The sequence below is a fragment of the Miniopterus schreibersii genome, assembly GCF_964146895.1.
Source record: "Miniopterus schreibersii genome assembly, chromosome: 13".
Lineage (NCBI taxonomy): Eukaryota > Metazoa > Chordata > Mammalia > Chiroptera > Miniopteridae > Miniopterus > Miniopterus schreibersii.
The window spans coordinates 2,187,969-2,212,981 of NC_138113.1; the positions used below are offsets into that span (position 1 = coordinate 2,187,969).

Here is a 25,013-nt window from a genome sequence, read left to right on the forward strand (position 1 = left end):
TCAAGCACACGACCTAATCATTCGATAGGTCTGCTGCGGGCCTGAGGGCGGGAAACTGAATGCGGCTCAGTCCCTGGCCTCTCAGGTCCCCGGGAGGCCAGCTGGCCGAGCTCACGGACTCGCAGGCGGCGCTCGCCCCGCTCCGCCCGGGGCTCTGCGGACTGCGTGTCACTGAATCTGGTTCGCCCTTATCTTCACGCCCAGCATCTCGAAGTCAGGAGTCCTCGCACAGCCGGGGCCCGCAGTCCTTTCCAGCGGCGCAGAAGGTAACGGTACACGTGACAACCAGCGGCTCCTTATATTTAATGCAACACAGTTTCTCTCATTTAATCGTCACTGCAACCCTATGCGGAATTATTATTACTACGCCTAATTGGCAAATGGGGAAAGTGAGGCCGGAGAGGACAGTAACTGGGACAGCGAGGCCAGCTCTGAGCAGGTGAGCAGGAAGGGGAGGCGGGCGGGTGACTCCGGCGTCAGGGTCTGAATGGCAGCGTGTCCGCCGCCCCGAGCCAATCGGAGAGCTCAGCGGAACATGAGCCCTGCAGGAGCCGCGCCAGGTGAGGGTGACTCATCCGGTCAGGAAGGGGGCCGGGGGGAGGGCTGCAGCCCCGAGGTCACCCAGAGACAGGGCTCTGAAGGCTGGCAGGAGTTCATGCAAACACAGAGGACCAAGTGGCAGAGTGGCGTGGGCGTGTGTGTGTGTGAGAGAGAGAGAACACACTGGGTCCTTCCGGCCGGGACTGGCCCCCCTGGGGAGGGGTTTCCCTCCAGGTGCACAGGAGGGCAGGGCAAAGTCACCGGCCCGAGGCCCGAGCCCCGGGAGCCACACGGAGCCTGAGGCAGGGCCGAGCCAGGGCCGCCCGCTGTCTCAGGAGGCGGCTTGGGCAGCAGAGAGCAGGACGGGGCTGGAAGCGCTGGCCAGGCGCGTGGGCTTCGGCACCAAACTCGCACTTTCGAACCCTGAGCCCACTGAGGACGCACTGGGGACAGTGTGTCACCCTCCGAGTGGATCCCAGCACAGGGGGGCCGTGAGAGCCCAGGAGAGCGCACCCCGAGTTACCGTGCATCCAACACGAAACCTGCGCTGAATGAGCGTCAGCTGTTCATGGAAGTGCAGCGCCGAGCAGCCGCTCGCTGATCATTAAAGTTGCCTGCCGCCCTTTACCGAGGTCACGTTACTCGTTTCTTAACTTTTATCACTCTCCCTGGCTGGATTTTGTTTTCAGTCCTTTACGCTTTCTCCACATTTTCAAGCTCCCGTGTCTAAGAAACAGCTTTGCCTCCTCGTCTCAGCGACAGTTCTCTAATCTCTCGAGTGTCGAAAGGAAACGATGTTCCACTGATATGTGGGTTCTCTACAAGGTTTTTTTACAAATCTGTCTTTATTGTTGAAAGTATTACAGAAGATTTTAAAAATATGTAAGGCGAAGGGCGCCCAGCCCAGCGCACCCCGGGCTGTCTGTTACCTGCTTCCGAAGGCAGGCGCCCTGGCCACCCCACGGTCGATTTCCAAGCCGGGAGAAAACAGCAGGCCCGCCGCTCCCGGGGCCTCGCTAAGTTGCAGCGACAACTCAGTGTGCACCGGAGACCCGCGGCTCGCTTGCTGTCGAACCTTTGGGCCGAGACGCCCGCCGGCTTTCTGGTCATCAGATGTCCTCATTAATGGTCTGTCTCTCCCTAGCTGCTCTAAATGAAGGCTGGTTAACAAGCCAGCAGCAAGGAGGTCATTTTTTTTCCTACACAAATTAATTTATCTAAACATATTTTAAAGTTATATTTTGATATTAAAACAGTACTTTAAAATCTATATTATGTATTTTGATAAATATCACCTTCAAGCACAGCGTTTATAAAAGTCTGAACAATTTTAAATAAAGGGGAGGGACGCTAGGTATTAAAATCGCTGTAATTCGTATGTTTATTTAAAGGTTAAAACCTTTTAAAAAAACATCCCAATGCTGTATCCTAACAAAGGCTAAGAAAAAGCTGGCCCCAGCCCCGGCCCCAGGCCTCAGTGGTCCTTGTAACTCTTTTGAAACATAAACCAGGATGTTTATCCTATCTGGAGAGCAGATGAGAATCTCTTTTTGTTTCTCCAACATAAAATAAACAAAAGCCTTGGAAGAATCTTGGTAAAGAAGCGATCTGACAACATACGATCCACCATGACCCCGGAGAGAGATAGTCCAGGGTCCGTTTTCACCGACTCCCAGGGCTGACAGTTCCTGGGTCTGGACCCTGTTCAAGCGGCTTCACCTGGAACCTAAGCTTCCTCACCTGCCCAGTGGGAGGGACCCCCCCCCCCCCCCCCCCCCCCGCCCAGGACTGCAAGGTGTTGGTAAAAAGCATCAGCGAAGTGACGGGCACCTGGACATCACCCCTCATCATTTGAATTCCAGGGTCAAAGTCCAGAGACTGCGTGAAAGCCGTGTTTCTAGCACAGGGAGGACAAACCTGCCCCTGTCGGTGTATTTGCTGTGATGACACAGCAAGGCAGCCTCGCTCAGCAAGGCCCCGTTCTCCAAACGGCCTCTTCGTTTCTTACCTAACGTGAAAAACACGCCCACCTTTTATGTAGAAGTGTCGTGTTACGACACACGACTGTGTCCATCATTCTAACAGAGGGTTGGGCGGGTTCTTAATATGTCTTTCAATTCAGCAAGAATTAGGATCTTGTAGTAAAAGTGGGACTGATTTCCCAAAGTACTCAAAACCAGAAGATGGGTCCCGTACTCTGCCAATGAGAAGTATTCTTATTTTAATTTTTTTCATATTTTTATTTCTTTTTAGAAGCATTCTTATTTTTTTATTATAATTATCCAATTATTTTTAAATAATAAATGTCATTTTTAAAACAGAAAGATACATCATCTAATTGGATAATAGCTTCAAACTCTCTTTTGTTTTGTAACTGATTGATCGGAGTGTCAGCCACCGGCCTGACATTTAGACAGACCTGCCCTGGCAGGAGCCCATATGTGAGTAACCTGTGCAAGCTCCTTTCCCTCTAACACATTCAGATAAAGAGCAATGCCCAGTGTAACGCCTCTGTTTACCAAGGGGCGGGCGCTAGCCTGTTTATCACCACTAGATTAATATAACCCCCCACTTCCTGTAAAACCTTAATCCGAGGGGCCAAGCTCCCTTACTTGCTCAAGGATGGCTGGAACCTCCTTAAAGAGACCCTGTAACACCTGGAAATAAAATTCAGAATTCAAGTACCATTCTAGCGACTTAGCAGCCTAAGGGGTTCTGACTCACACCCTTTCCCGAGGGCAAGGTTTTAGGGAGGGATGCTACGTCCTACAGACTTTTCAGAGATCTCACAGGACGGGGACATCCTATTACCTGTCACCAAGTAACAGGTGGTCTTTCCTATGGGAACTAATAATACTTAAAAACCTGAAATCCTAAGCACCATATGCCAAAGGCCACCGCATCCCTTTGGATAAAGGGACCTGCACCTTCACTGGAATGAAGAGAGCACGAAACACACACACCTGCCCTGGCTGGCTCCCTTTACCTCCCCTCCTTTCTTTGTAATGACACATCCTCAGAATCACAGTGCTGACCGCCTAGAAGGAGCACGGTGCAGAGGGCAACGGCCAGCCCTGTGCACCCAGACACACCCAGGCCCCGCCCCGCGCCCACCGCTCACTCACCCGCCTCTCCGGGAAGCAGGCCCGCCGCGCCCGCCCGCGAGGGCTCAGCGCAGTCCCTGGTACACAGCAACTACCGCAACATTAACCAACGGGAGAACGTGAAGTGCGGACTTTAGAACTACTTGTGGTTTCCCCATCGAAATTCAACTTTAGCCCAACACCACCACATGGGCGGCGACCTTCCTTCCAAACCAGCGCAGGCTCCGGTCCACAGAGAGCATCGAAGAAAAAAGCCTAAGAGTCCGGCTTCCTTCCTGCCACAACTGACAGTCCTAATGTCCCCAAGTGACCATGCATTTCGGGGGCGAGGACCAGCCTGCCCATCACCTCTGGGCTCCTGGACCCAGCACAATGTCTGCTCCAGCTGGCGGACAGCGGAGCCACGGGATGGCGGGTTCCGACCACTTTCCTGCAGCTCTTACAATACCCCGCGGTTTTACTCTATTATTTCATCTTTTCTGTGTCTTCCTCGGGTCAGCTGTCTTGTTGAACGTTACTTGCCGAGTCATAAAGAAAATCCGACAGCTTAGCTTCTCGAGATCAGCAGGTTTTCCACCCTCCCCATTGTAACCGCCCCACATTCCTGTTCTTTATTGTTAAATAACCGAGCTTCCTTGTGCTGTGTCCCCAAAGTCTGAGACTTTTCCCATAGGAAACAAGGTTTCCCATAGAAAAGTGAAAAAACAAAAAGCTAACATGAAGGGTGCTTAGGTTCCCACGCCCGTCCACAAAAGCCTATTTAGCCCATCAGAACGCCACAGAGGCCGGCCAGCCTGGGCGCCTCCCAGGGAACATGCCCCCCTAACTCCAGGTGGGTAGCTGGGAACACGCCTCTCCCCTCTCCCTCGGTAACCCCGGGGGAGCGCCTCTCCCTCCACACACGCCCGCCATCCCGTCCCTCCTGCCGAAACGCCTCTGCCTTGCTCTCTCCCACCAGGAAAGTCCTCTGCACTCTCTCCCTGGCCGGCCGAAGCCTCGTATCAAATCCGAGTCCGTGTCCTCCAGGAAGACCGGCCTGAGTGCCTTGCCCGTGGCTCCCTCCCGCTTGGACACAATGCACTCGGCCCCCGACCCGCACCTTCTGCATGAGCAACGTGCTCCAAGTCCAGCGCTGACCTCCGGCCCTGGAGGCACGTGTCCTGCAAGCTGACAGCCCAGCGTCCAGGTCAAAGAAACAGGACAGTGAGACAGTGTCTCACAGCCCAGGGAAAGGTGTCCGGTGACATGTGTCTGGGAAGGGAGGGCCCGGGACCAGGGGCCTGGGGCTGGGGCAAACTTTGGGACTTACACTGAAGCAAGCAAGCTCCCGGCGTCTCGGCTGTGCTACAGAGAGAGTCCTGGCAAAACAGTCCCCCTCCCTCCAGCTGACAGGCCCGGAAACAGGCCTCAGCAGCTGCTCCCGACCTCGGGGTCTCGGGGAACAGGGAAGTCATCTCAGGTAATAAAGATAAATCACCAACCATTTTCCCATGAGTGATCTTAGAACACACACACACATGCATACACACGCACACACACACATATATACGCACGCACACACGCAGAATGAACTCTGCAGGCAGCTCTGAAACCCAGCACGTCATCAAAACCAAGAGGAGGCTCACCCATCCTTCCTCACCCTACATCTCGGGATGTGACTCGTAATATACTGTACTCCCCGCACTAATTAAGGAGAATTAATGTCCTAATATACAGAACACTGTATCCCTAAACACTCATTTTCTTTTTGTTTCCATCACCTAAGATTTCCCATTTTTTTCTCCTCAAAAATTTCAAAGCTTATATGAAAATATAAACTACAAAAAGCATCGAATTCTAGAATAGATCAAATTTTAAAGGTAAATTATCTAGAAATGGATCGGAATAATACAGCCTACACGAGTGTTCAATAAATGAAGCTACAAAAATGAAGCCCTTATTACCATATTTTAATTTGCATGTGGACGTGTTACAGAGACTGCGACGGCCACACCAGGGCCATCTCGTAGGGCACATAAGCAGAGCGAGCCCTGGATTTCTCCGCCGGTCAGTGCTCGGGGAAGTCCGAGCTGGCATTTTATTTTAATTTATTTATTTTAAATATATCTTTATTAATTGCAGAGAAAGGAAAGGAGAGGGAGAGAGAGAGACAGAAACATCAATGATGAGACAGTCATTGATTGAGCCCGCAGCCTGGGCATGTGCCCTGACCGGGAATCGAACCCCGACCGCCTGGATCCTAGGTGGACGCTCAACCGCTGAGCCACGCCAGCCGGGCCGAGCCTGCGTTTTCAAGACCGAGCCCTGCGGCTCAGAGCAGCGGCCGGCACACGCCGCGCGCAGTCAGGCTGAGGGCGAGCCCAGAGCCGGGCCGCACGGGCCTTGGAGCAACACGCGGGATGCTGTACGAACAGCCGGTGTATTGAAGAGAAATTCTTAAGGTGTGAGCCGTTAAAAACATTTTAAATTAATGTAAAGGCCTAAGCAAAACATAAAAAAAGCACATATGGATCGTGAGCGGAAAAGAAGGCAGGGTAAGTCGAGTGGGTTTCATCTCACACACTGATGGGCACACGAGGCTGAAGGAGTGAGAGATTAAAATGCACACTTTGTAAGGTGCCCACCTCCTGTTTATAGCCTCCGCTAGCAACTAATACGTCAGGCCGTCTCCCACCCCAGTACGCCCACCCGACACTGAACCCTGTTCCAGCGTCAGCAGCACCTATGGGAGCAGCGCATCCCTCTGGGCACTTGCTGCAAAGGGTGACGGCGGGACTTCCTGCGACCGCGTCTCCAGGGCTGCACTGTCCTGTGACCACAGGAATGTTCGCCTCCATGTCCAGCACAGTGGCCACAGCCCCCTTGACGACCGAGCACCGGCAATGTGGCCAGTGTGGCGGACGCTTCAGTTACTTTTAAATCACGGGGGCCCGTGTGGCGAGTGGCAGGGCAGGTCTACGGAACCGTAAGCGAACGTCACAGGCTGCCAGGGCCCTTCGAAAACGAAACAGTTTCCTTTAACTAGATACGAAGTTACTAACGTCCTGATTTAAAAGCTTATTTCTTTAGTTTATGCAGTAACATAGAAACCCTCTATCCTTAGCAGGCTAATCACGTTTTCCTTCCATGATCCAGATTAAAAACATACAATTTGCCCGGCCGGGCGTGGCTGAGCGGTTGAGCATCGACCTAGGATCCAGGCAATTGGAGTTCGATTCCCGGTCAGGGCACATGCCCGGGTTGCGGGCTCGATCCCCAGTTGGGGACGTGCAGGAGGCAGCCGATCAATGACTCTCTCATCATTGATGTTTCTCTCTCTCCCTCTCCTTTCCTCTCTCTGAAATCAATATATATTTTTAAAAATTAAAAACATACCATTTTTCTATCAGGTATTAAATACGGTTACACTGTGAGCCTGTCATAAAGGTTCAAAGCTGCTATACCTGAAATTCCATCAAAACATTTTACTCTTATAGAAGTTAAAACACCAAGAACTTGCTCAAGCCAGTGCCGCTGGCATCAGGAGGAACTGAGAGGAGACGGCAGGACAAACAGAGGGCGCCCAGCGGGTCAGAAACCGGAGGCCAGTCAGTGAGCTGTGGCCACACTCCCTGTGTAAGCTCCTTGGAGTCACGCGTGTGCCCGGGAATTGGGAACACAGTGAGCCTGCCAACGCGGGTATTAGGACCCGCTGCTGCGCGCTGCCCCGGGGCCTTCAGCCCAGTACGTTCACATATGTGCCTCTCTCCCAAATTCCCGCCTCCCCCCAGACTCCACGCTGCACCACGGACACTTTCAAGCCAACAGGCGCTTGTTCAGCAGAGACTCACCGAGTGTTCGCACGTGCTCAGCACCGCCTTAGCGCCCAAAACGCATGCACTGAGCTGCGCGTCCCTAAACGCCTCCCACCTCCAGGTCCCTCCATCAGAAAACGGGGCTCCCATCTACCTACTGGGCGAGCCAGGAGCCGGGAGCCACCCCCGACCCGTCGCCCCACCTGCACTTCCATCCACCACGACTCCCTCCGAACGCACCTCCAATCCCTCTCCAGCCCAGTCACCTCCCCTCCCCACGCTGTCCCCTACGTGAGGCGCGTGTTTGTAACCGGAGGCAGTTTTGTGCCCCGAAGGACACTTGGAAATATCTGGAAACATTCGTGGCTGCCACAGCCTGTGGGGGAGGTGCTCCTGGCGCGTCGTGGGGGGGGGGGGGCGGCTGGGCCTCCTACAGAGCACGGGACGGCCACGCACTGAGTTACCCAAATCGCCGGCCTGCAGTGAGGACAGAGCTGGGGCTGAGGGCCCTGCCGCAGGCGCCCGGAAGAGGGATGCACACCGGCGACTTTATTTTTGCATTTATGACAGGTCTTGAAACAAACATCGCCACTGAGGATACTTATACTAAAACTCTACTGGATCAGCCGCATCGGCGGGAAACACGTGTGTGCAGAGAAGGCGAACACTTACTTGTGCATGTTCTCCGCTCCTATCACGACCATGATGCAGTAGGAGACTCCCGTCTGCACGAGAAAGTGGAAGGCGTACCTGCAGAAAGGGAGCGCAGGTTAGACGGGGCGGGCGCCGATCACAGCAGGTCGACACAGTCGAGGCTTGAACGTGCTGAGTGGAGCGCAGAACAGTCTCAGACAAAAATACAGACTCGTGCCCTGGCCGGTGTGGCTCAGTGGTTACAGCATCAGGCCGCCCGCCGAAGGGTTGCGGGTTCGATCCCGGGCCCTGGTCGGGGTGCAAGCAGGAGACAACCAATCGATGTGTCTCTCTCGCATCCGTGTCTCTCTCTCTCTCTCTGTCCCTCCTCCTTCCCTTCCTCGCTCCCTAAAAATCAATGGGAAAAAATATCCTCGGTGAGGGTTAACAAAAAACATAAAAATTAAAGACTCAAACCTCCAAAGCCTAGAACCCAGTGAGCCTTCTGCAGGGGGAGGCCCACAGCGCAGCCCCAGAAGAGCTGGGAAAAGGAGAGCAAACCCCGGGCCGCACGTTGGGTGCCTGGCTCCCGCGTCTCCAAGCCGCGTGAGAGCACCGTGGGTCTGGGGATCCAGGGCCACAGCTCTTTCCCAAACCCACGGCGCAGGGTGAAAATCAATCCGGACTTTGGAACAGTCCTCACAGGGAAGCAGTTCTTGGTTTCCCCAAACTAACTTCCACAAGTCCAGCTTTGTACTTTCCCTTTCCAATGTTACTCACAAAACAACAAAAATACTAAATATTAGAATTTACTAAAGAGCACACCCCCCGAATCTACTTATTTGGAAAACATGACGGTTGAAGTCAAATGAGCTTCCTTACAGAAATCTAGCGGGTCCTCAGTTTGCAATGGCCCACCTGCAGCCAGCTGGATGACACAGTGGATTTCTAACATTCTAAGGAGCAAATCCACCCCTGGGTGAGACGGCTGTTTGTCCACCCATTTCACAAAACTCGGGCGACACACAATTGGGATCTCAGGTTTCAAAATCTACCCCAGTGGTCCCACATTATGCATCAGGTGCACACATACTTCCAATTTCCTCTCCCCTTTAGGGGGCATGAATAATTTATGAAAACATTTTCAAATCGTTATGCACGATTTGAAGTATTAATAAGGATCTTAACCCATGATTAAAACCACTTTGAAACCCAATCATTATGGAATAACTGGCACCTCCCACGTGGAAATGGTACCTAAATTTTTGAACAGATTTTTCCATAGAAATCGTATAAATAAGAAGTAGGTTCCATGGCAGGAAACACGCACACACACACACACACACACAGAGAGAAAAGCAAATATGAGCATAAACTGAAACAGAAGGAAGCTAAAAAATGTGATTGAAACACACACTTTCAAATGAATTACCCACCTCCGACTTCTTACCAGCACCACAACTAGCGGTCTTCATGTGAAAATGCTGAGGACTGGAGTGGAACCCATTCGGGACACTGGTCTTACACCAAGAGCGTTCTGAGAACCCTTCGGGACATATTTTTTCTTTTTTATGGGTATATTTCCTTGGGACACAAGGAATCTGTGACAACTGTAGAAGCTGAGTCTCATCTCTCAAACAGGCCACTGTTCCTTATATCGTGGTAGTTGCCCAGGGCAGGGTTCCCGTGGCAGGGTTCCCGTGGCAGGGTTCCCGTGGCCGGGCTCCCATGGCCGGGCTCCCGTGGCCGGGCTCCCGTGGCCGGGCTCCCCACGACACGGTTCAATCTTCCACCCTGTTCACAAGACCGCTGCGGGAATGGAGTCCCTGACTACAAGCCTCCCCAGACACACCCTGAACACTGACGTGCTTATGCGTGGAACGTGTATCCTGGGACATGCTTTGGAATACTCCAGAAAGATAAGTCCAGGAAAGGGCAGAATAACAACGGTGGCATTTCAGTGAGCACTGAGGCCAGGTGCCGGCAATATGACCGTCCGTTATATTCCTCTCGGTTACTTTGTATTTAGAAAGTTCCATCATAAAAAGTTCACACACACGCACGCGCACACACACAGCCGGGGCACGATTTACAAGTTTCAACAGAATCACCTGAGAAACCTAAGAAAACTGATGATATAAATGTGATGCTGCCAAGGAGGCGGAAAAGGCCACGCTTAATCTGACCCAAGAGCTCGCGTTTAAGTCTCAGGACCACACCCAGCAGTGGACTGGTCACTGGGGGAGAGTCTGATTTTTCACGAGTTTCTAGGAAACATTTGCAATCGCCAGAGGCAAAAAAACAGATTAAGAAATTACATCTATTCCAACCCTCACAAGAATCAGAAACATCCTAAAGGAACAGAGGCGTTACCCTGCCGGCCACAGAAAGCCCTGCACCACGGGGCAGGCGGGCACGTTTACGCCCTCGGGGAAGCCGCCTCTGGGGCAGAGCCTGCGGCCTGCGGCACGAGAGAGCGGGGCGGCCGCCGCGGGAGCGTGGGCCCCGCGCAGGGGAGCCGCAGCCCCCGCGGGGGAGAGGGAGGCGCGGGGAACACGGAGACCCCTCCTGAGGGGCTCGGCTCTGCTCCCGAGACGGCCTCTCTCCTGCCGTCTCTGCCTCCCAGCCAGTCACCTGAACAAACACGCAGGTGGCATTTCCCGATGCCAACCCTCCGGGCAGCCCTGAGGGAACACGCAGAGCGACTGAAGGGTCATAAATAAGAGCTTTCCACCACAAATAATTCCTCCCACCAAAACCAAACAAAAACCTCTTTCCACTGACGGAAGAGTCTAAAAAATGGCAACAGAGCTCTATCAATGGGCTTTACCAGGCTCTGAGAAGCAAGCCACTTGCACAGAAATAAAAAAAGTTATTTTAAATGGTTTATTTGTCTTGGCATAAAAGGTTTGCAAAAGAGGTGAAAAGAACTACTCATGATGGAATAAAATGTCTCTGTTCTTCCTCTGTCCCTTTTCATAAATTATAAATAGTAAATTTTCCTCTGAGCCCAAACTGAAGAGACAGGGCCCATTCTCCACTCTTTTTTTTTTCCTATTAAAAATAAAAATTGTAAAACCTTAGCCATGGCCAGTGTGGCTCAGTTGGTTGGGCGTCATCCGTGCACCAAGAGGTTGCCGGTTCCATTCCCGGTCGGGGCACATGCCGGGTTTCGGGTTCGATCCCCTGTAGGGGGGTGCAGGAGGCAGCTGATCGATGTTTCACTCTCACATCGACGTTTCTCTCTCTCTCCCTCCCTCCCTCTCTCTCTAAAAATCAATACAAATCTTTAAGGAAAAAACTATAAAACTTAATAAGTAAATACAAGCACAGAGCCCTACAGAATGTATCTTTCTACACACTCCATTCGCAAAGACGTCCAAGTCTCCATTTAAATAGGATCAAAATACTTACCACCCAAAGCAAAAAAGTGCAAGGTAAAGGCCCAAAAGAGTAGCAACGACATGTCTTATGAACGAGCTGGTTTTACTCGAATGAAGGTAAGTCCGAAACCAAAGGGCTGCCAGCAAGGCTAGGAGCTGGCCCGCGACGAAGTTGACCTGTAAAGAGAAGTTAAGACGCCGCATTAGCAACACAGGCTGGGATTTTTCATCTGATGTCATCTTTCAATTCTCAGGACAAAAAACTACATAAAATTAAGATCCTCCAGTTTACAAAGGGAACAAAAACAAAACTCAGGGGCCCCCGGGGGACGAGAGCCTCCCGTTGAGAGCGAGGGGCCCACGCACAGTCTGTGCTCCCCTGGGCGTGGGCAGGGGCCCCGCGTGGCGAAGGCCGGGAGGGGCCCCGGGAGAATCTGGAGGACACAGGGTCAGACGCAGGAATGGAAGGCACGGGCGCCCTGTGCCGTGAGGGGAACAGAGACCTGTTGAATGACTCAGGCGACCCTGTGACCCAGAGAAAACACGAGCTCCGAGTTTCTCCCCAAATCCCCGGGGTCCAGATCTGGGCAAGGTCCCTGAGTGTCTGGGGAACGCATCCTCTTGGCCTGGAGTTTGCACCCACCCCTGGCAAGGAGTCAAGGAGGCTGCCACCGGCACTGTGAAGCAGTGGGACCCAACGCCTCGGCTCCGGGGGCTCAAGGACGGGCTCAGGAGGGGACGAATGGTAACAGGGAAGGAGCCTTCGGAGAGCGGCGGGCCCACCACCGTCACGTCCCGTCCCTCCCGACTCGCGAGGAGCTGCGTGGCTCTCGCTTGCAGAAATGAATGAAACGCACGCTGGCGGCGGTGCCCTTTCCCCCCCCCCGGACATTTCCTTCACCCTAGAAAAATAATAAAGTAAAAGGCTACGGAACAACACCGTTTATGGTACTTAACGACTTGAGGGTGATCTCCGTTTCTCTCTTAAGGAAAATATGTCTAAAAATCTACAAATAAAAGAAAAAATCCATTTGACATTAGGAACTTGCACAAAGAATGCAACCAAAAAAAAAAGAAGCCGCCACGGATCCACGGAGACATCTCTGCCCAAAGACAGGCCACCGTGTGTGTCTCCCTGCGCTCGGGAGACGACCGGCTGAACTGTGCTGCCTGTCACCAAGAGACGACTGTTCTTGGAAACAGACTCAGTACCGGCAAAGTGTCTCCCAACAGGTTCTCAGTGCCTTTCCACCCGACAGGGACCCAACGGTGGTTTTTCTAATCAAGCCAAAAGTCCATCTGAAAAATAAATATTCCTGACGTCCATGACTACTCGCATCTTCAAAGCTTCTTGCGGTTTAAAACCTTTCCAACGATCTCTAATTCAGCAAAAACGTACAGAGCACCTCACGGGCAAAGCCCAGGAAAGGAAAGAATGCTTACGTCCCAGGGCCGGCGGGGCGACGTCGGAATCGAATGAGACGAGCGACCACGTACGGACGCAAGGAACTGTGTGTCCCCCGAGGGCCCACGGAAAGCGCTCGAGAACCTCACGGAGGAGAGGCATGAAGGGGGAGCGTCGCAACGCGGGTGACGCAGGAGTCCTGGTCACAGCTGACCTCCACCACCGTCTGAGGTCGCCCTCTCTGCCTCCCCGTTTATCTCGTATAAAGCAACGCGTGACGCCTGTGGCAGAAGCAGGCCCGCCGACGTGCGGACACCTGTGTATCTGGGCCTTGGACTCCCAGGGCCCCAAAGGGTAGGGAGGACCTGGGCAGCGAGCCGGGCGGAAACTCGGGGGGCGGGGGAGCAGCTCACTTCCTGTAAATAAAAGAGCACACGGGACACCCAGGCGCGGGGTCCCGGCCTCGGCTGCTTCACGCAGAAGGTGCTGGAATACACTGCTGCTCAGAGAACTGCCCTGAAGGGGCTGAAAGGTGAGACCTTCCCCAACCGAAACCGGCTCCGTCATTCCTGCGCGGGCGGGGCAGGCTGGGGAGGCAAAGAACACTGGGGAGGCGGAGGGCGCGAGAAGACTGCCGCAGCCACGGCGAGCGGGCACCCACCGCGCTGGGCTCCCCACGCTCACGCCTCGTTTAATCCTTCAAGCAACCCGCAGTTTCCCCGTTCGACTCGACCGACTCCAGGTCACGTATAGCGGGTCCCCCAGACCGGGCCAAGCCTGGCTGACTCCGGGCGGTCCCTGGCTGTCTGTGCGTCCAGGGAACGTCTGAAGGTGAAATCTCATGGCTACCGGCGAGACGTTTTACCGAGATGCCACCTGCAAAATACCACCGTCCTGTGCACCGCGACACCCACACACGGCCGGCGGATCCAACGGAAAGGGCGCGAGGTGGAGTGCGGGCTACGGGCCCGCCCTCTGCCCCGGCTTTCTGCTCGGCGGAAAGAAGTTTAGATGAAAAGACTTCGCACGTTCTTTTTTCAAAATATTTCCGTGAAAACATACCTACGCAAAGAACCTGGTGCGTCTCCAAAGATCATTTGGGTTGGGGGGTGTAGGAGGCAGGCAGGACAGACGGAGGGCGCAGAAGCCAGGATGGAAAATCTTAGCTGATCTAGGCCGGAGTTGACGATCCTGGAAGCTGCCGCCCCTGGGTTTCCCCTGGGGGACACCCCTGGAAGGACCCGGGGAACCTGGGAGTGGCTGCCCCTCGGGGGGCAGGATGGGGTCCAGGGGAGACTCCTTCGTAGTAAACCACCTTCCTGTGTATTTCGCACTATGGGCATTTATTATCTACCCCCAAATACGCGAAGTTTTAAAAAGTGATATACGCCTGTTTTCAGATTTCCAAGCAAAAACTTGAGCACCGGGACTTAAGACCCGATTGTCTCGTGTCCCTGCCCTGCGTCTGCGTTGCTGGTTCCACCCCACTCAGCGTCAGGCCACGGCAGCCAGGTCTCCACGGGCATAAACATTTCAAACACCATCAGCCCGCCGCCCTAGAAAAACAGCTCTGCAGGCATAAAGTGAGTTAAACTCCTTTAACTGAAGGACTAGGACCTCCCCAGAAATCGTGGCAATGAATTCAAACCAAAAATCGGGGAATCTGGTTTTCATAAGCACCATAAAAATCTACAGATTACCCAGTAAAAAAAAATGCACAAAGCTCAGACGGACACTTAACCGAGTCTTCACTGCACCCGCCTCCATCCCGCCTTCTACCAAATCTGCCTCTTTCCTCCGGGTCCCCGCTCTTTGGGAAATGGGGTCACTTCCACCCGCTCCTCAGCGAGAAACTCTGGGACCTTCACTCACACTCTGGGCTTCCGACCCCCTTCAAGGCTGCTCCGTAGGGCACCTGTCACCTGGCCCATTAGTCTGACTTTCCCTTTAGACCGCGAGCCTCTCAAAGGCTGGGAACAAAGCGTGTTCATGTCTGAATTCCTCCCCACCCCAGGGTGCAGGGCCCACCTGCATTTGTGCTTCTAATTCCCTGAAAGAAAAGGGGGGCAGCGGGGAGGGAGGGGGGCAGATCGTGCCTGGAGCATTTGCTTCAAGTCCAGGAGAGTGGACTTACGTTAACACAGCAGCTCAAATGTATCCCCCACCTTTCCCAGGGGCTTAACGCTCTTAGTATTAATTGCCACAATTAGAAAATTGCATAACCGGAAATAAAAAGTGAATATATGCCGATAAAAGTACGTTCTGTCCTGCACTCAGGACGCGCTTGCCGTTTCGTACAAAGCACAGCGCAGACGTGGCGCTTCCCACACTCGCACAACTTACAGGCCGCAGCAGGCACAGGTGACCAGCGACGAGGGCGGCGGCTAGTAAGCAGGGTGCAGGCCGAGGCCCGGGGTCGAGAACCGGGGGGAGGGGCTACTCGCCTGCCTCTGGGGACCACGGCCTGCCTCCGGAACTGCCGCGGCTGCCCACCCTGCTCCACGCGAGGAGACCGCTGCTCGCCCGGCCTCGGATCCGCCTTCTCTCCGCTCCTCGCGGGACCACGGCACCGAGAACCGCCCGGGGAGAGCCGGCTCCCGGGACCCCTCCTCCGAGCGAAGTTCGGCGTCACTGGAGCAGCCAGACTCCCACGCGTAGCCCCGGGCGGCTCCCGACGTGGATCCTCAGACCACACACCCCGAAAGCGTCCAGCTTCCCGGACGCGCCGCACCAGAGGCAGGAGGCGGGCGACCCAGCGAGACTGCAGGATGCCCGCGGGCCAGGCCATCAGGGCGCATCTCATTCAACGTCAGCCCGAGCCGGCTACGGAAGTCCCGCGAACTCAGAAGAAAGCCGCTCCGGTGGACCCGAGGGATTGAAAGGCGCTGGGTTAGCCGCACACACACCTGCTGGACTGTGGCGCTCCGGTAAGGCGGGCAACCGAAGCAAACGAGACACGTGCAGCCCGGGGCGAGTAATAACGCCCCAGAGCGTCACCCAGAGCACAGGCAAGGGCCGCTCCGCCTCCTGTCTCAACACCCGCAAACTTACTCTGACCCACGACTAACAAGAGCTCGTCCCTAAACAGGAGAGGGGGGATAAATACAGGAACAAGGAACCGTGGCCCCGTGTCATCACGAGGGTTTGGAGCTCCAGGGGGCTCACATGCCTGTGTGTGCATGCATGTGCGTGTGTGTGCATGTGTGTGCGTGTGCGTGCATGCGTGTGTGTATGTGTGTGTGTAGCCCAGTATCTGTCTCTTAGGTGGTTACAAATAATAAACCAGAAGACTTTCTGAAGGAAGCGCAAGGAGTCTAAATTCACTTTGACTGGATGAACAATCCTAGTGCACCCACACAACAGGACGTCACCGAGCAGGACAAAGAAAGGAACTACCGTGACACCCACAACACAGATGACTCTCAAAATAATTACATTGTGAGAAAGAATTCAGAAAATAGGCCTACTGTACAATCCTATTTATGTAAATTACTAGAAAATGCAAACTAATCTCTCATGACAAAAAGCAGACCAGCGGTTACCGGGGGATGCAGGGCAGGGAGAAGCACCCTCTACAATAATCTCATAGATGTGTTTACTTATTTATTAAATTTGCTAACAAAATTTCATTTTCATTCCGTCATTCATTTCCACTGGGACTATCGGAAGCATTAGCCCAAGTAAGCAGAGTGTTCCTTTCTGAATTTAACTCGAGAGCGTACATGTCCAGGGGCCTATGTGACACTGGGGAAAAGATACCTGCCCCCAAAAAAAAAAAAAAAGTCAATTTCAACCCTCCTGTTAATCTTACAAGGCTTCAAATTATTCGAGAAACTCATTTCTCCTGAGCTGCCTCATTGCCATCAGATTTCAGTTCAGTACAATATCCTTTTCCAGATACGTTCACTTGATTTTGAAACTGTACTGCCTCCCACCAAAAATAGCACGCTTTTCAATAAAGATCATGCCAATGTAAAAAGAATTCATTTTTAATGATTCGCTGGGACCTGAGACACCTTGCCTGTGGAACATTAACCGTTAAGTACTTAAAGGACACCTTATCCAGATGAGCCGATGCAAGCATTTGACTTCTCACTTTTTAAAGGATTGTAAAGGTTTCAGACACTGCTACCAAAAAGAGAAATCACAATTTTTATGCCTCTTGATGTCCCTCGCTGTAAATTATCCTACAGTAAATCATTCAAAGAATTACTAGAAGGTACATTTCAGAGATTTTGATCTGTTTTATTATATTCCTTAGCACCTATTCCTGGCATGTGACCGACACTTAAATACATGATGTTAAGCCCAGGCCGGTATGGCTCAGGGGTTAGAGCGCCGGCCCTCGCACCAGAGGGCCGAGGGTTCAATTCCGGTCAAGGGCAGGTCCCTCGGGTGCAGGCTCGATCCCCAGACCCAGTCAGGGGGTTGGGGCACCTGCGGGCGGCAACCAATCGACGTGTCTCTCTCTGCCTCCCTCCCTCCCTTCCACTCTCTCTAAAAGCAATGGAAAGACATCCTCAGGGGAAGATTAAAAAATATATGTGTGTGTGCGTGTCGTTAAATGCTTGCAAACTCACGTTTTATGTTTCAGATCGCCATATTTTTCTAAATTTGTGTGCAATCTCTTCTTCCTGCCGCCTGATGGTATTTTAGCATTAAGCATGAGAGAAAGGCATTTTTGATATAAGTCCCAAGTGCTTGCCTTCCACACTACCCGGGGACACGTGGTAAATGAGCCCCAGGAGAGGATCTCCGCCCCTGAGGGACAGGACGCCCCGAGGCCGGGATCCGCCGGCTCCGTCACCAAAACTCCGGCCCAGAGTTTCCGCGCCGGGGCCGGGAGGAAGCCGCAGCTGGAGGGCCATCTGCCCACCCCGCGTCCTATCAAATATTTACACCAACTCCCAGGTGACTGCTAAAGAGCCCCAGGCAGCTGGTAAAGTCGCCATCAAAGGCAGCAACCACGGATTGCAGGAAAGCAGCTCCGTTCCGAGTTGTGCCTCAAGTAATGTATTAGTAATGAAACCTAAGACAGTCACGTCGGTAAGCAACGTAAGGTTATCCCCAAAACGTGCTTCTCAGCCCACATTTCTAAGAAGGGGCGGTAGAGATGGAATTGGTGGGCTGGGAACTACCCATTGCACGTAATTTTTAAATGTTTAATTATTTTAAAACATGAATAAATCATCAAGAACTTCCTCAAAGACGCCGTAAGAAAGTGGAAAAGCGGCTACACGGTGGGAGGAGATGCTTCGCAGCAGGGACAGTGGGTGGAGGCTTCCAGCCCGAAGCACAGCGAGGCCTCCAACGGGCGAGGCCTCCAACGGGCGCGGCCTCCAACGGGCGCGGGCCGCAGGCGCCTGGCCTCCGGGTCCCTGTGGAGCCGCCGGGCCCACGAGCGAGGCGCACGGCCCTCGTCGCGCTGAGCCTGCCTCTCGACACTCGGCGCGCTGGAACGAGAACCTGTCCGCACACAGGGAAATCCCGTTTCTGCAAGTGCTTCTACGTAACCCATTTGTTTAAAAACAAACAAACAAAAAAAACTTGCTGGTTAGACTTCCAAGTGGTTTGGAAGCTTAAAAATTAATTTAGTATCATTTTCCTAAAATTCAGAAGTACCATCATCATAAACTTTCAGGCCGTGCAACGAAATGAGCAATGCCTGCGGGGTGGGCACCGCGGGCCACGGGGCAGACGAGGCGCACCCAGGTCCCGCACCGAGCGCCCAGCCTCGCGGGGCGACAACCTAGGGAACCAGCACTTCCAAAGCCGGGCGCCGGAGCCCCGCCTCGGCATCCAGGCAGCGCCAGGCGTGGGGGGCGCGGCGGGGGGCACACTCTGGGGGCACAGGTAACCCCCCCGTGCAGTCAGGTGCCCAGATCGAGACAAGGCGACTCCTAAGGGGCATGGGCAGGACGAGGGAAAGGGAGTGGACACGTAACTAAAACCATCGAAGGAGAAATTAAACACGTGATCATTTAAGAGAGAAAGGGAGAGGTCTCGTCGTTGTTCAAAAACCAGAGATTTTTCTATGTTGTTTCCAACTCAAGACGCCTCCTCGCCTAAGGAAATAAACAGGTGCATGCGCCGGGTGTACCGATGAGGAAATTCACTGCAAAATCGTGACAGCCAAATATTACACACAGCCGAGGGATAAACAACCACGCGCCCCAACGACCGGTCATTAAACAGGCCCTGGGAAGCAATTTCACAGAGCGGGAAATGACCACCGAAAAGTAAGAACAAAACGTTACAAGAATTTTATATTCAGCGTGAGCCCAACTGCATACAACACAACCAAATCCCGTTCCCTATCAGGGTACACGACGCCTGGTGAAAGTACAAATGAAATCGGAAACGTGAAACACACTGAGCTGTCCCGAAAGGAAAGGAACCCCCGGTCCTGTAAATCAGGGGACAGTTCAACTCGCTCCCGAGGGTCAGCGCCGAGCGGTCACCGTGAACCACTACAAAGACGGTGGCCGTTGGCTGGGGCCTGAAAGGAGGGCTCGGAGCTGGGGCGGGTGGCTACGGGGACCGCCCGGGCCCGTGGCCTGACCCGCGGCTAACCCTGAAGGTGTCCGCGTGTCCGATCACCGCTCTCGGCACCTCCGGACGTGCAGACCCCGCCCCAGCGTCCTCCTGCGGGTTGGCCTCCGTGCGCAGGAGCCTCCCAGGTACCGACCTGAGCGGATACGGGGATTTTTTATTTAGGGGGATGTTCTCCGTCTCTTCACTGCTCTTCCCAGCTTTATTCTATAAACTTGCATTTTGAGGGTAAAAAGAAAGAGCAGAAAAATTATGAGATCCCTCACTTCACCCACGTCTCAGGCTGCGGACGAACTGGAGTTGGGTTTCACTCGCCGGGTCCTTCTGTGAAAATCACGGTTTTGCTTGGGTTTCGGTCCTGGCCGGTGAAAAGCGAAAAAGCCTGGCGCCCGCTTCCTGGCGGTTTCCGGAGGACATCCTTGCATTTGCGGGGACGGATGATCACTGGAGACACCCAGCCTACCATTTCTGATCAGCCAAATGGCACCAACAATACAACAGTGCTTCATCCATAGCTACCGTTCCTACGTGACTGTTAACGTTCAAACATACAGAGATAAGCATTTAACTCAGAGTGAAATCACCTTATATATTTATCAGTTAAAATGCATGTACATGACTTATTACAAGAGCAGAATGATACTAACACTCATGAGCATAAAACTATAAACAGAAAAACAGATGAGCTGATATGAGGACTGGGAAAGGTTCGCTCATGACGACGTCAGGAAGAACATTATATCCTCTGAGCCAAATGCTTACAAATTTTTTTACGGTCAGAAGGAGATTAGATTATCTTACAATTCTATTACTTATAAAATGGTTTTTAGTGCACTAACTTAAAACAAAATAACCTTTCAGAACTGTGTTCGATTTTTATTGGGTTCCAGTTAAGTCACGAAAAATGACCTTTTTAATGAAAAAGCTCTACCTGGGGGATTCTACCGCCTTTATTAGCTCTGCCACCTCAGTTTCAGAAGCAGCAGCCGCCTAAGCTCACACACGGCAACGTCCACAGCGGACCAGACATTCACAGCAAAAGTATGTAAGAAATAAAGAGGAAGCAAAGCGCCACAGAGGACGGGGGCACCCAGGGCCCGTTTCGTTCCAACTACCAACCCGAGCAAACAGTCTTCACAAGGTTTTAAGAAGAAAATTTCTATTGTTTTGAATCTATGAAGGGAAACGAAGGTTGGTAGAACCATTAGAGGCCTGTCGATCATTTGCAGGAGCTGGAGACGAAGAATGTTTGAGACCTGCCTGGATAATATGCAGCTTTAGCTCAGTGTTGATTTTAACACCCAGCCATAGACACCCGGCCGAAGACGGGGCTTGCTGGGCCCCATCTCCACGCCTTACGTAACACCGGCCGGCATCTTCCGTGGGTTCTCCGTCACGCTCTTTCTCACACTGACATGCAGCCGGCCGGCCGAGGGCCACGAGTCCACGGAGCCTAAAGAAATGGCATCGGGGGCACGCCTGGTGGCTTCTATCACTGCCGCAACTGCACTGTTTATGGGAACACGCTCACTACTGAATCAGCACCTCTTTATTTTTAGTGCATATGAGTAAATGATGCTGGCAAAAAAGCAATTAATCACGCCAACCCTGTGATACTCTGAGAGGGTGGGACTCGGACACGAGTTTCCAGGTGCAGTCACCATCCCAGGAGAGTGAGAAGCATCCACCAAACGCCCACGAATCCCACATCAGAAGACTGAGGGGCGCAGATCCCTAATTCCCTACAGGGCCTTTGTTCAAAAGCCGGCCACGTGATGAAAGAAGGACTTGTCTCCAATGATCTCAGAGGGGGCCACGGAGAAGTGGGGATATTCAGACCGCTTCTGGATTATTCCAGAAACTCTGTGAGCCTCAGATGACAAACTCACAGCCACAGCTATCTAGGAACGGAGCCGGCTGCCCTGAGAAAGGAGCCAGCTCCCCATCCCAGAGGCATTCGAGTAGAAGCCACACGAGCGCCCACCAGAGTTCCCAGAGCACCTCGAAGCACAGGTGCAATGGCAACGACCACCGACACCCATCGGTGCCCTGTGCACAGACGAAGCCAGGCTCAGGAGGCCCACGCGGCCTGTGAGCGAGGCTAAGGGGCAGAACCACAGCCTGAACCCGAGCTGAGTCCTGAGGCCATGATCTCCCCACTAGAATCTTCATGCATGAAGCACGTTCGCTGTTTCGGCAGCTCCATCATCAGACCTGCCCTCTACCCTCTGGCCTGTGCCACACGGGCCTCACCCAGGGCCTGGCCTCACTCGGCATTTCCTGGGAAGGGAGCCTGCCCCGCTCTCCTTCACAAATAGTTCCTTCACCTACAAGTTGCACTTTGGCTCTGAGTCACCAGATACATTTATCCTGCAAGATTTTGGCTCAACCGCTACTTCGCCCTGACCAGTCCAACCCCAAGTGACAGCTGTTTCTCCCTAGATGATTCCAGACCGTGGTGGCCGGCCCTGCCCTCCCACGGAACAGGACTGGAGCTGGGCGCGGCCCCAGATAGGAGGCGAATACTAGCCACCCCCACCCACCTCCTCGCCGTGACCGAGGCCATGTGACAAAGCTCCAGCAAAAGGAATGTGGGTTGAAGTGATATGTATGTGCCACTTCTGGCCAACAGCTGTGACCACAGGGGTCCTTCCCCTCCCTGCCTGCTGGTGACCGGAGTCTCCACATTCTCCAAGTACGATCACCAGACGGATCGGGAGCCGCAACACGCCCCGTGAACGGGCCCCGACCCAACCCACTGACTCAGGAACTCTGGCCCCAGGGCCCAGCAATCCGTGTTTCAGCAAGTGCGGCAGGGATGCTCCTCCAACCTCAAGCTTACGGTCAAAGGCCTGGAGGAGGGGCTCTTCCTCCGGGAAGAGAGGGAAACTCAGCCCAGAACCTGGTGCCCCACAGACGCTGCCCGGGAGCCCAACGGCCTCAACCTGGCTGGTGATAAGGCCCCACCCTGGTGCTCTGCCTCCGAGCAGAACAAGGCGTTGGAAGGAACACAGGCCTTCCTACGACCAGCGGAACAGAACTACCCATCGATCTGGACCATTTACATCAGAACTGTAATGTGAGAAAAATTAATTTCTCTTATCTTTAGGCCACTGACGTTTTTGGGACTCTGTTACATGGCCTTATCCAAGCTAATTCCACATATCTCTCTTCAGACCCTCATTTACAGGCTGTATAACTGTCAGTTTTCCTTGCCCCCATAGACTAGAAGCTGCAGGGCCAGAACCCTGTCTTACCCCCTCTGCATCTGTCCAGGATCCAATAAAGCCTTGCCCTGCACCCCTGGCTCAACAGACAACATCTACGTATCCCTCTGCACCTTCACTACTAACATCTAAAGTGACATCAACTTCCTTTGTTAAAAATGTTCCCAAAGGCCTGGCCGGTGTGGCTCAGTGGCTGAGCGTCCACCCATGCACCCAGAGGTCACCCGTTCAATTCCCGGTCCAGGCGTGTGCCCGGGTTGTGGGCTCGATCCCCAGTAGGGGGCGTGCAGGAGGCAGCCGATCAATGATTCTCTCTCATCCATGTTTCTCTCTCTCTCTCCCTCTCCCTTCCTCTCCCCCTAAAAAAAAAAATCAATAAAAACGTATTTTTTAAAAAAACCACAAAGATCTGAGATCCTCGGTGGAAAGACAAACACACCTAAAAGAAGGCATGTGAGATTATAAACTACAACATACACATTTAAAAATATAAAATAAAAATGTTCCCGAAGCAGCAACATTCACTACAGACTAAACGTCCCAATTCTACGGTGATTCTCAGAACGACGCCGGTCTGTCAAGGGTCCGTCCCCAACACCACCCCGGCCTGTCTCCTTGGTCCCCAGCTGCAGAGAGGGGCGGCCTTTGGCCCCGGCTGTCCGTCCCCCCTTCCCCCCGTGTAAGTCACAGCGAGCGCAGGACCCCGGGGCCCCTGTGCGGCACCCGGTCCTGCTGCCACGGCGACCGTTCCGCAGCGAGAGGGCCGAGCCGGGCGCTAACCCGCGGTCCCCACCCGGCCCGGGCGCCGGGCCCCGATCCTTTCCCCTCCATCTGACAGGAGCCAAACTGCTACACCTGACATCCGCCGGATCTGGGGGAGGGACAAAGCGGGGAGAAGTCGTTTCATATCCACAGGTCCCTGCTTCAGTGAAAACGGCACAAAAAGGAAACCGACCAGGACCAGCCTTGTTCCGCTCGACTCTCCTCCCCGACACCCTTTCCCGGTTAATATTCCAGGCAGCGTTTGAAAAAACTTCTCCAAGTGTTTCCTAGCGAATGTCATATTCCTAACAAAGCTATTTCATAAATTACTGTCCAGTCCCACGTGGTAAAGCTCTAGGGCTTACGCCAAAAGCCTTCTCAGGACAGTCTCGTTCTCCATGAATCTGTATTTCCTATACCTTAAAAAAGAAACGGACTCTAGAATGAATCCCTCCAATCCACATCAAAGCTTTCAACACGGATACAGATCAGTGATGCCCAGAAGTCTCTTCAATTGTTATTAGTTTATCAGAATTTGCACTCAGATCCAGTGGAAGGCTGAAGCTCAATGCTGTGAAGCCAAATTTACCAACATTGTCCTTGGTAAATTGTGTCTTTAAAAATATCTTCCAAGAACAAAAGGGCACGTTACAGGACATGTACAGGGACCAGGATTATAATCTTAAGATCCAGGGCCCCTTAACCTTAACTGTCACCAGAGATACTGAGCACAGGCCGAGGGAACCTCCTCCCTGCCCCGCATCCCCTCGGCTTGGCTCGGACACCCAAGCTCTACGTCACTTCTATTCTTGGGATGGAGCTAAGATGAGCAGCTGTGCGGTCCTGGCATGAGAAAGGCATGCTGACCCTCACAGTGACACACACTTCAGATTAAGCGAAAACTCCAAAGCCTGAACAGCCTGAACAGCTATCACGGGATAAAAGATTCCGGCCAAAATTCAATATACACTCTTAAAAAAACTGAAAAGTTGATCAGGGCTTATATAAGGTCACTGAGGCCTTTCTGAACATGACTTTTTCCCCCCACTAGCCAGACTTAGTTTTATTTTATTTATTATATTTTTATTTTTTAAATATATCTTTATTGATTTCAGAAAGGGGAAGGGGGAGGGAGAGGGAGAGAGAAACATCAATAACGAGTCATTGATGAGCCGCCTCCTGCCCCCTGCTGGGGGTCGAGCTGGAAACCCGGGCATGTGCCCCAACCGGGAATCAAACCGAGGTCCTGGATCCTAGGTCAATGCTCGACCACTGAGCCACACCGGCTGGGCTAGACTTATTTTTTTAATGCCACACCCCATAAAAGAGCCTTCACAACTCAGATCAATTGACATTTGTAACAGTGGACCTGCGGAAAGAATGGAAGGAGAGCCGTGTGAAATTCCGACCTTCCCACCGTCAAGACTGTTCCAAGAGCCCGGCCGGGCGTGGCTCAGCGGTTGAACATCAACCTAGGACCCAGGAGATCGAGGTTCGATTCCCAGTCGGGGCACATGCCCGGGTTGTGGGCTTGATCCCCAGTAAGGAGTGTGCAGGAGGCAGCCGGTCAATGACTCTCTCATCATTGATGTTTCTATCTCTCCCTCTCTCCC

At 53.1% G+C, this 25,013-nt stretch overlaps 1 protein-coding gene across 5 annotated transcripts in view; it reads right to left on the reverse strand.

Moving 5' to 3' along the window:
• Positions 1-25,013, reverse strand: part of MBOAT2 (membrane bound glycerophospholipid O-acyltransferase 2) — a 67,706-nt gene that overhangs the window by 30,284 nt on the left and 12,409 nt on the right. For 4 of the 5 annotated variants that reach the window (XM_081156500.1, XM_081156497.1, XM_081156498.1 and 1 more), the window contains exons 2-3: positions 11,486-11,631; positions 8,111-8,188 (exon numbers count right to left, since the gene is read on the reverse strand). The exons of the other annotated variant lie outside the window; for it this stretch is intronic. In XM_081156500.1, the coding sequence (XP_081012626.1) occupies positions 8,111-8,188; positions 11,486-11,631 (224 nt within the window). The remainder of the gene's footprint in view (positions 1-8,110; positions 8,189-11,485; positions 11,632-25,013) is intronic. 5 annotated transcript variants of the gene reach the window in all.